General features: G+C 35.0%; 1 protein-coding gene across 3 annotated transcripts in view; it reads left to right on the top strand.

Annotated features, from left to right (window-relative positions):
* LOC127845562 (protein FAN-like) overlaps positions 1 to 12,263 on the top strand; it is a 68,504-nt gene that overhangs the window by 46,564 nt on the left and 9,677 nt on the right. For 2 of the 3 annotated variants that reach the window (XM_052376579.1, XM_052376581.1), the window contains 8 exons: positions 464 to 642; positions 1,608 to 1,692; positions 2,707 to 2,765; positions 4,576 to 4,643; positions 5,419 to 5,486; positions 7,021 to 7,144; positions 11,517 to 11,573; positions 12,041 to 12,176. In XM_052376579.1, coding sequence (XP_052232539.1) covers positions 464 to 642; positions 1,608 to 1,692; positions 2,707 to 2,765; positions 4,576 to 4,643; positions 5,419 to 5,486; positions 7,021 to 7,144; positions 11,517 to 11,573; positions 12,041 to 12,176 — 776 coding nt within the window. The remainder of the gene's footprint in view (positions 1 to 463; positions 643 to 1,607; positions 1,693 to 2,706; positions 2,766 to 4,575; positions 4,644 to 5,418; positions 5,487 to 7,020; positions 7,145 to 11,516; positions 11,574 to 12,040; positions 12,177 to 12,263) is intronic. The other variant, XM_052376580.1, reaches the window with a different exon arrangement.

Below are 12,263 nucleotides of genomic sequence, written 5' to 3'. Positions count from 1 at the left end.
AGTAATTTATATTATTATAAATCTCATATTATATATTTTCTTACCAAGAATTGAAGTTCTTTTCACAGTTACTGTACAGATTTATTATTTTGATTATTTATAACCCAAATGATTGATTTGTCAAAGTTTTTTTTTAAATAATATAATTATAATTTCTTTGATGTTCATTACCTACCTGAAAAAAAAAACAAACTCTGGCTATGATCTCTTTTAAACCACAGGCCTTGGTTGTCAGTGATGTCTGACACGGTCAAAATTGACTGTGAGACCCTCCCCCCCACCCCCCACCCCCCACCCCCGCCCACTCCCCGGTTGGATTGGACAAAATTCAAGGGATGTAATAACCTTTAAAGGGAGATGATTTCTATACCTGCCAAATGATAAATAGAAATTTTATTTTAATGTGGCGCAGTAGGGGGCATTGTGTTTCTAACAAACACATTCTTGTTTTATATGAATACAGCATTACTGATCCAAATGAAAGAGCCTGCATGGAAATACAAATAATGGAGTTTGGCCAAGTTCCGAAGCAGTTGTTTACCTCCCCTCACCCAGTGAGACATGGGCCCAAGATAGAGCGACCCCTACTGTCCCCGAGTACATGCAAACCTAAGAGAGAGGAAGTGGAGCGGTCAGATAATGGCAAGATTGATTTGAGCTGTTTGATAATGGGGCTTAATGCACGTGCGTAAAAGTGCCATCCCTGATTAGTCTGTGCATTCTGCAAGGCCTAATCAGGGATGACATTTTCAGCCCAGACCGGATTTTTGTTTGGAAGAAACTTTTTTTCACAAAAAACACATAAAAGCAGAAGGTGTGGTGCCTGAATAAGATGTGCGGACTGCACAGGCTAAACTGGGGACAACTCATTTTGTACATACCTGAAGCCCAGAGAGCCACTAGTTTGATTGTAATCAAGCAAGGCAGCTCATTGTATTTGTGGTCCCAAGCTTGGTGTTGTTTTTTGTGAGTGAATGATTATACAAAATGTATCTAAATGAACTTGGGTGGCCTTTTTGCTAATAATAATAGATCTGAGTTCAAGTTAAAAACATTGTTTCTTACCATGAGTACATTAATTGCATCCTTTTCGCTAAAAATAAAAGATCTGATTTTTAGTAAAAAACATTGCTTCTTACCATGATGACATCAGTTAATGTTATCAATAAATCACATTATTTTTGCTGTAAGGATGCGAATATTACTCTTTAGGGATTTAAAAAAAAAGGAATCGGTTATAACTTACTATTGAAAATAGCTCATATAATAGGTTATATTTTCAATAATTTTGGTCATTAATGCTACATGAGAATAAGGGTATCAAAGTTGAAAAGTAAAAAAGGTGCATGTGCCTTTCTTGTCTCTATCAGAAAACATTATTTTGAGAAAAAACTATTGGTAAATATAGTTATTCCTTGCTTTTTATGGGAGCAAACATTATATAGCCATATTTGAATATAGCACATTTAAATGCTATACTGACACTAATTACAATTATTACCACTTTCTTACAAACTTGCTTGTTATTGTTTGTTAAGTTGTAACAGTAAATTTGTTAAAATGTTGATTTATTTCTCATTTAGAACTAATAAAGCCGAATACGTTAGTTACAGATTATTCAAAGAATGGCACAGCTCACAGAGCAGACTTCACCACATTGAAAGAAGTCATAAGATTTTCTCTTCATAAAAGGTACAAATATACAGTGAAATTTGTTCTTACCAAAACCTGTGGAAGCAGACAAGTCTCTTTCATAACAGAACATTTTTATTGATTCCGAATATCTTTGTTGATTTTTATTTTATTACTTGTTTTTTTTATGCCCCCAGATCGAAAGATTGGGGGTATATTATTTTTGGCCTGTCTGTCATTGTATGTGTCCGTGTGTGTGTGTGTGTGTGTGTGTGTCCCAAAACTTTAACCAAAACTTTAACCTTCTTCATTACTTTTGCAATATTGAACGTAGCAACTTGATATTTGGCATGCATGTGTATCTCATGGAGCTGCACATTTTGAGTGGTGAAAGGTCAAGGTCATCCTTCAAAGTCAAAGGTCAAACAAAAATTTCAAAACTTTAACCAAAACTTTAACCTTCTTCATAACTTTTGCAATATTGAACGTAGCAACTTGATATTTGGCATGCATATGTATCTCATGGAGCTGCACATTTTGAGTGGTGAAAGGTCAAGGTCATCCTTCAAGGTCAAAGGTAAAAAAAAAATCAAAGCGGCACATTAGGGGGCATTGTGTTTCTGACAAACACATCTATTGTTTTAAAATAAAAAATAACAATAAATTGAAAACAGTCTTAACAGGATGCACCATGATTTTTCTTTTGTTCCTTTTTACACACTTAGATTATCTAACAAATGTATAATTTTAATGAAAAAGGACATGGATAAACACAAAGCCTATAAACAATTGAACAATATATCCGGCACTGAAGCTGATTGGTAAAGTAAGGTTTTGCTGTTAATATAAATACATGAACATGTAATACAATTTTATGGACACATTGTTTATCATAATTTAATGGCACAACTGATTCTTTTTCTATAATTAAAGATTTGTTCTATACAATAGAATAATAATGAAGGATTTTTTCTATGAATTGTATAGTCAGATGATGCCTTTTATATTTACTTAAAATTCAAAGTATAAAATTATACATTGTTAAAGATAATTCAAATTGATTGTGATGAACAGTGCAATATCCGATGTGCAGCTCTGTTTGAAGAAGAAGATGGCTGTATCTGTTTCACAAGGTATTCACAGTGTTTTTTGCATACATAAAATCAACAATCATTTATGTTGAATTCATGAAAATATCTATTAATACATGAAAAGAACATGTTCTCAGAAACTTGTATTATTCTATTTTATACACTTTTCAGGCATGTAACAGACTGTAACTGTTGGTATTTACCACATAGTAGCATTGCAATTTAAAATTATTAGCTCGACTATTATATATGAAATATATATAGTGGAGCTATCCTACTCACACCTGCGTCGGCGTTTCCGTTCCCGTTAGCGTTAGCGTGCAAATGTTAAGTTTGCGTACTACCCCAAATATTTTCTATGTCCTTTGACATATTGCTTTTATATTTTGCATACTTCTTTACCAAACTGTATCAAGCATTTTGACAGAATTATGGCCCCTTTTATACTTAGAATATGCAAATTATTGATAAATCTATGTTAAAGTTTGCGTACTACCCCAAATATTTCCTATGTCCTTTGACATATTGCTTTTATATTTTGCATACTTCTTTACCAACTTGACCCCAATCTATTAACAAGAGCAGACAACTGTATCAAGCATTTTGACAGAATTATGGCCCCTTTTATACTTAGAATATGCATATTATTGATAAAGTTTGCCTATTACCCCAAATATTTCCTATATCAAGGTTTTTGCTTTCAAACTTCAAATACTTTCTTACTATCATGATAGTACTTTACCTGGCGAGTTTAATTTGACCTTGACCTTTGAATGACCTTGACTCTCAAGGTCAAATTAATAAATTTTGCATACATTGCCATAACTCCTTTATTTATGATCACATTTGATTCATACTTTGATAAAACATCACTTACCTGACATACCACAATGCACACCCCCCCCCCCCCCAAATTTTTATTTTGGGGGGAGCATATAGTTGCCGCTTCGTCTGTCCGTCCGTGAGTCTGTTCGTCCGTGTGTCCGTCTGTGCACAATTTTTATCCGGGCTATTTCTCAGCAACTAATGACCGGAATTCAATAAAACTTTATGGGAAGCTTCACTACCAAGAGGAGATGTGCATATTATCAGCGGGTTCTGGTCGGATGATTTTTCTGAGAGTTATGGCCCTTTGAAATTTTCCATTAACTGTACATATAGTGCAAATCTTGTCCGGGCTATTTCTCAGCAACTAATGACTGGAATTCAATGAAACTTTATGGGAAGCTTCACTACCAAGAGGAGATATGCATATTATCAGCGGGATCTGGTCCGATGATTTTTCACAGAGTTATGGCCCTTTGAAAATTTCTATAAAAAAATTCTTGTCCCCCCAACTACTGTGCCCTCAAGACGTTTCCTTTTATCTGAATATATAGTGCAATATTGTGAAAAAAAAACCTTTGGGGAGCATCACCTGTCTCCGACGGTTTCTTGTGTTTTTTTTTCTTATTTTTGAAAGATCATCTATTAAATGATCACACACCCACATTATACCCCCCTCTCTATGATGGCTTATGTTATACTGTCATGCACTCGAATAGTCGAGCGCGCTGTCCTCTGACAGCTCTTGTTTTTGTGTTGTCTTCAGGGATGATTTTTTTCAATACTGGTACATGTCATCTGTATTCACTAATTATTACTTTCTGTTGTTATACCATTTGTTTGTTTCATGAAATTAACTTGTGTTAATTTAAGGAAATAAATGTACCGGTAACAATAATTTGGCTACTGTAATAGTCTGTAAAAAGCTGTTTGAACTATGGATAGATAATAAAGCCAAATTTATCCATAATTATTATTGCTTATTATTGCTAAAGTTAATATTTTAACTTTATTTCTCTTTTTTCAGATAGTTTATTTAAAATGTATTCAATAGAAGAGCAGAGGCAACTGCGCAGTGTTCCATTATCAAACATGGTATGCTTGCATATTGGGTTAAATTAAAACAAATATGAGCATAGTTTGGTTCAATTGTTTATACCCATGATGCTAGAGCTAGGGATCCATGTAGTAGTTATCCAGTCTGTCAGGGATTTTATGCTGTGTGATGTTTACTAGCTTATCTCTTTCAATGCTGGAACCAAATTTTTAAGGCCTTTGCAAACAGTTTGGATCCAAATGAGATGCCACAGAACGTGGCATCTCATCAGGATCCAAACTGTTTGCTAATCTGATAGTATTTTTTGAAAAAAAACACGAAGAAAATGCTAATTTTAGAAATTCAGCAGATGACATTTTAGCAGACGACAAATTTCCCAGCATGCAATGGGTTATACTATTTAGTCTAACATGAGATGGAGGTCCAAGAACTGCAGTTCATTCTCATAATAGGCATTGTTTAAAACTCTAAAAGTCACCTTGTTTTGATATATTTCAAAATAACAAAAATGCTAATCAATATATATGACTGAATGTGTCTCTCAAAATAACCACAAAGCTAACTTTTAAGGACAAGGTCATACTTTGAGGTCAAAGGTCATTTCCGCTATTACCTATTGGTAAGCATGAACCTTAAATCTGTATTACTGTGAATTGGGTCATAGGTCATAAGAAAGAGTGTCATTAAGAGTTGTTTGAATGATTTGTTACGCACGACACTTGGATATATGTTACTGTTTAATCATTAAAATATACTGTGCTTGTGGAATGCATTCAGTTCACAATGCATTATGCAGTGTTTCCTACACCACAGGCCCTGTCCTCATGTTTGGTGTTACCTGAAGGCAAGACAGTAATTGTGGGCTCCTGGGACAATAATGTGTAAGTTGACCATGCAAGACAGGTGTTCCCAACAATCTGTAAGTTGACCATGCAATACAGGTGTTCCCAACAATGTGTAAGTTGACCATGCAATACAGGTGTTCCCAACAATGTGTGAGTTGACCATGCAAGACAGGTGTTCCCAACAATTTGTAAGTTGACCATGCAAGAAAAGTGTTCCCAACAATGTGTAAGTTGGCTATGCAAGACAGGTGTTCCCAACACTGTGTAAGTTGACCATGCAAGACAGGTGTTCCCAACAATGTGTAAGTTGACCATGCAAGACAGGTGTTCCCAATATGTGTAAGTTGACCATGCAAGACAGGTGTTCCCAACACTGTGTAAGTTGGCTATGCAAGACAGGTGTTCCCAACAATGTGTAAGTTGGCAATGCAAGACAATTAATTGTTCGCAGCAATGTGTAAGTTGACCAGATGTTCTAACAATGTGTAAGTTGGATATCCAAGACTGGTGTTCCCAACAATGTGTAAGTTGGCTATGCAAGACAGGTTTGAATATAATTTGTTGGTTCTTATTTATCAGTCTACAATTGATCTTATTTAGTTTAGTGTAACTCCATCCAAATCATCTCTCAAATGAAAAATGTTAGGCATGAAACCTTTGCAAAGTATTGATCTACTTCATTATAGTAAAATACATGTATGATAGTCCATAATGAAGTGTAACCTTTTCCACCAAGAAGCAAAGTAAGAATGGCTCTGTGCAAACAGCATAAAACCAGAACAGCCTGCAAGTAGCTTGAAGTCTGTTCAGGTTTTATGCTGTTTGCTGCTCATCTACAGATTGGAATGAAGCCTTTACAACTTGAATCAAGTAAGAAAGTACTTTAATTTAATTTAAATTTCTAAAGGACTACAAACACGTCAAAATATGTATCTAAGTGGTAAAGAGTTAAGGTGCATAAATTATTATATGAGAAGAGCTAGCTCAGTTAGTAGAGTGATGTACTACAAATCAGAAGATTGCGAGTTAAATCCCCGGCTCTTCCTTTGGAAATTGGTAATGAAATCCTTACTACTCTATTTTCCTACCTCAGATTGTAGTTGGGCAGATGTCAATTAATTGCATAAGTATGTGCTTATTGTACTGGTAAATCAGATAAAACAAGAAAAGTGTGCGCTTGTTTTTTTACAGCTGTGATATTACTGAAATTCTCTTGAAAACAGTGAAAACCCCAACTAAACAAACACAAATATGAATTATGCTGACAAGCTTTCCATCTTATGCGAGGATACAGCTTTCTTTATGAACAACAAACTGGATCTGGTTATAAATAAATATTAATTGATAAATAACAAACAATTTAAACATCATTACATGGTTATTTACTAGTAAAAATAGATAGTATTTCAGTTTCCAGACTTCATTTGTGTGTTGTTCAATCAGTATTAAAACAAAGATAATATTGTTCTTGTCTTTAGAGTCTTTAGTCTTTGAGAGTTGTTTTATAGCATACCAATATTATGAAGTGTCTAGCTCTTCTATAGTACCGATATCTTGTTGGTTGTTTCAGCTACTTCTACAGTGTGGAGTACGGCAATGTGTTGGACACTCTTCACGCACATGACGATGCCATCTCCCATGTCTGCTGGCACAGGGACGTTCTGTACACGGCATCCTGGGACTCCACTGTCAAGGTGCAATAGTGGATGCAAGACTCATTGAAGTATAGACTTATCACTAGTCACCAAACAATTCTTAGAACTAAGTCTAAAAATAAGGAAAATTCTTGAAATGGGAATGTTAAACAAGAGCACCGCATAACGGGTGCCACACTTGGCTGCGAAAGCTTGTCAGGTTTTTTTTTTATAGAGGTCACAGTGACCTTGATCTTTGACCTAGTCACCCAACAAGAGATGTGTTTGTCAGAAACACAATGCCCCCTACTGCTCTGCATTGAAATAAAATTTCTATTTATCATTTGGCAGGTATAGAAATCATCTCCCTTTATAGGTTATTACTTCTCTGAATTTTGTCCAATCTAACCGGGGGGGGGGGGGGGGGGTTGGGGAGGGTCTCACAGTCAATTATGACCATGTCAGACATCACTGACAACCAAGGTTTCGAGATCATAACCAGAGTTGATCCTGTATCTATGGACAAAAGTCCACAAGTATGTAATGAATAACAAAGACATTATAAGTATATCATTTAAAAATAAGTTTGAAAAATCAATCATTTGGGTTATAAATATTCAAAATAATAAATCTGTACAGTAACTGTGAAAAGAACTTCAATTCTTGGTAAGGAAATATATAATATGAGATTTATAATTATATAAATTACTTCCCTTGAAAATAATTGTCTGTAACAAATCTCTATTTTTAGTAGCAAATAATTAAAAGCCACTGAGTATACTGTGACTGTAGATTCACCACTCAAAATGTGCAGCTCCATGAGATACACATGCATGCCAAATATATAAAGTGAATTACTGAATTATTGAATAATTTTCTCACTTTTTAAAGCTTATTACTTCCCTTAAATCTGTATTTTTTACCATAGACTGTAAAGGATGACCTTGATCTTTTACCACAATGTGTTTGTCAGAAACACAATGCCGCCTACTGCCCCACTTTGATTTATATAACAAAAATATATACCTTGGCAGGTCCATTTAAAGCTTATTACTTCCCTTGACTTTGTTTTTTCGACCCTAGACCTTGAAGGATGATGTTCACCTTGAAATTTTACCAATCAAAATGTGCAGCTCCATGAGATACACATGCATGCCAAATATCAAGGTGCTATCTTCAAAATTTAAAAAGTTATGGCCAATATTAAGATTTTGCGTCAAACTTTGCATCTATCGACATTATTCTTCATGAACGAAATTCTGTTTAGGACATTAAAACCATGGTAGCTGGTATATATTTAAAAGCTGGGCCTATTTTTATGCCCTGGAAGGTGGGCATATAGTGATCACACTGTCCATCTGCCTGTCCGTCCGTCTTTGCTTCTGTCTGTCTATCCGTCTGTTAGTCACACTTTGCGTTTAAAAAAATGCTCATAACTTCTATGTCCCTTCAGATGTAACATTCATTTTTGGTATGCATGTGTATATGGACAAGGCCTTTCCATACTCACACAAAATTTGACCCCTTTGACCTTGACCTTGAACTTAGGGTCTGCGTTAAGGTTTCGAAAAATGCGTTTAGGTTTCGAAAAATGCTCATAATTTCTATCAAAGCGTTTATCAGGGGCATATGTCATCCTATGGAGACAGCTTTTGTTCTTGGTTGTTTGTCTATTCTTTGTGCTTAAGTCTAAGAATGGATTGGTGAATAGGGACCCTTGGGTTTGCCATAAAATGTGTTAGCTCCTTGCTTCCAAGCTATAGTTAATATTATGAGTTCTGTATATTAAACATAATTAACATTACCAAATTCAGTTTCGAAAATCAACATTAACAAAAAGCAAGTGCTCTTTACTTTCACATTAAATTTTATCAAGTGATCAAATAGAAATCTAATACATGACCCAATTCTTCACCTGTGATCCACACATTCTTAAATGTGATTTATTGTCCATTGAACATAGCTAAGATTGCAGTGCAGATATATTAGCCACATCTGTGGCAAAGTTCTAATATAAATATGGTTGGCGTTTTGTGGGTGTTGCCTTTGATGCAAGTTAGATTGCCTTGCATTTATTGCACAATTAAACCAATATTTTTTTCTTACAAGCACTGAAATGTAATTGGAAAACTAGAACGTAATCTCTTTTCCTTTATATTCAGCCACATTAGAGCTAAATTGACTTAAATTTAATATGAACATAATTTCAACACCAATCAGACACTTGATTACCTTTTTTTTATGTCTACCAAACTTAATAACTGCCAAAAAGGTCAACAGATAAAATATTTTATTAACAAATGGCACAGTACGAAGAAACAATATCAACGCAGATTAAAACATAGTTTACTCACATAAAATCTTAACATCACATTTTTAGTGCTCATTTTTATTGTGATTAGTCTGTGTCTAATGTCATGTGTCCTTTGTCATCTTTCTTTAAACTTGAATGCGTTAGCACTCTAGAGGCCACATTTTTTTTCCAATCTTGATGAAACTACCTAGGTAAACATGATCAGTTTTAAGATCTAGGTCGATTTCAGATCAATTCTTACAAAAACCTTTTATCACTCTGGAAGCCTCATTAATGTATTAATCTTGATAAAAGTTGGTCAGAATGTAATTGAGAACAATATTTGTATATAAACTGTGTTCAAATCTTGGCTGCTCACATTTAAGATTAGAAAAAAATTACTTCCACGGTAGAGGCGAATTTGTGACTTAATGTTGATGAAACTTGATCCAAATGTTGATTTTGTCTTATTTCAGAAAATGTTCATAATTTATTATTAATTTTGGTTTCAACAAATATGTTAAAATGTATTATCTGCAAAGTTTCATATCAACAAAATTAAATGAATCTACAGTATTTATGACTATCTTGATGAGACTTTTTCAGAATATTTGTCTCTACAATATCAAGGTCAAGCTTGAATCTGGGACATGCAGTTCACCAGATCAAATCTTAGAACAACTTTGGTATTACTTTAGAAGGCACATTTATGACCAAGTCTAGATGACCCTTGGTCAGAATGTTGATCTTGACAATATCTAGAGTCCTTTCAAATCTGGGTCAAGTTTGGGTGAAAAGTACGTTACCATTTCAAGTTTCAGATAATTTGTGTACCTGATACTCAGGGGAGGACCAGAGAGCCTTCATGGCCCTCTTTGGAAGCAAACACAATATCTATGTAGTATAATATTTGAATACATATAATTTACTCAATGTCAAATATATTAATAATTTTACTCCACACAAATTACACCTTAAATATATAAGACTTCGTAGTATTCTAAAACATCCTTTTCATTTAATGCATTTGGACGGTCCATTTAAGAAATGCAAGGCATGACATAGCAAAAACAATTTTTAGCTCGACTATTATATATGAAATATATATAGTGGAGCTATCCTACTCACCCCGGCATCGGTGTGAGCGTCTGCGTTAGCGTGCAAATGTTAAAGTTTTCGTACTACCCCAAATATTTTCTTTGTCCCTTGACATATTGCTTTCATATTTTGCATACTTGTATACCAACATGACCCCAACCTATAAAGAAGAGCAGACAACTCTATCAAGCATTTTGTCATAATTATTGCCCCTTTTCCACTTAGAATATGCAGCAAATGTTAAAGTTTTTTGTACTTCCCCATTTATTTTCATTGTCCCTTGACATATTGATTTCATATTTTTCATTCTTTTTAACCATCATGACCCCAACCTATAAACAAGAGCAGACAACTGTATCAAGCATTTTGTCATAATTTTGGCCCCTTTTATACTTAGAATATGCATATTATTGATAAATCATGTTAAAGTTTGCGTACTTCCCCAAATATTTCCTATATTCTTTGACATATTCTTTTATATGTTGCATACTTGTTTACCAACATGACCCCAACCTATAAACAAGAGGAGACCACTGCATCAAGCATTTTGATATAATTATGGCCCCTTTTACACTTAGATAATTGAACATTTTGTTTTTATTATTACTTTTACAAAACAACACTTACCTGTATACCACAATGGATTCTACCCAAACAATACCCCACGCCCCAACCCAGAATCCCTTCCCCCCCAACCTCCCCGCCCCCCCATTTTTTTTTTCAAACATCATTTAATAAATAACCCCACCCCACATTATACCCCCCTCTCACCCCCACCCCCCCTACCCCCCCCCCATTTTTTTTTTAAAAACATCATCTAATAAATTACCCCTCCCCACATTATACTCCCCTCTCACCCCCCTACCCCCCCCCCCCCCAAAAAAAAAAAATAAATTATTTTTTTCCTTTTTTTATTTTTGAAAGATCGTCTTATAAATTATTGAAAAAGAACAATTTCCCCATGATGGCTTACGTTATACTGTCAAGCACTCAAATAGTCGAGCGCGCTGTTCTCTGACAGCTCTTGTTTTCTCTCTGCAGGTATGGGAGTTCCATCAGCCAGGTTCTCAACATGATTTTAAAGCAGCAGAGTTTGTGGTATGTTAACCATCATTAACATCATCGACATCATTATATTTATCATCATATTCTTATTTTTTTGTAATCATGGTCATCATAATCAAAACCATAATAATCTTTATTATTGTAACCACCATTACAGCTTCACCATCATCAGCATCACTATCATCATCATCATCATCATCATCATCATTGTCTTTGGCATCAGTGGTGACGACATTGTCGTGGTGGTCTTCATCATTGTTGCTGTCTTCATCATTATCATCATCTTCATCACCATCATTGTTAATAATGCCAAAATTATCATTATCAGCACCACCATACTTACACCACCACCATGATCATCATTACCACCACGACCATCACACCAACATCATCAAAATAATTGTCATTATTGGATTTATTGTGATCATTATTAATGTTATTGTTGCCATCCTTGCAACCACCATTACCACTGTCATCGTTCTCATCCTTGTGCATTGCAGCTGCAGTTGGACCATGAGAATGGTGTGACAGTAATGGCCCTTAGTGAGCCAGCTCAGCGCCTGGTGTCAGCCACCAGGGATGGTCAGGTGTATGTCTGGGACCTCGCCACATATGCCTTACACAATGTCTTTCATGGTCAGTGCCTTGAAGTAGTCATCTGTAATACAGGCCAAGTCTCACATTTGGGATATGAAGAATTAGTTATGAATATCCTATAGTTCA

The sequence above is a fragment of the Dreissena polymorpha genome, chromosome 9 (genome assembly GCF_020536995.1).
Source record: "Dreissena polymorpha isolate Duluth1 chromosome 9, UMN_Dpol_1.0, whole genome shotgun sequence".
Taxonomy (NCBI): Eukaryota; Metazoa; Mollusca; class Bivalvia; order Myida; family Dreissenidae; genus Dreissena; species Dreissena polymorpha.
Note: the sequence above shows the minus strand (reverse complement) of the source record. Positions and strands in the feature narration are given on the sequence as shown.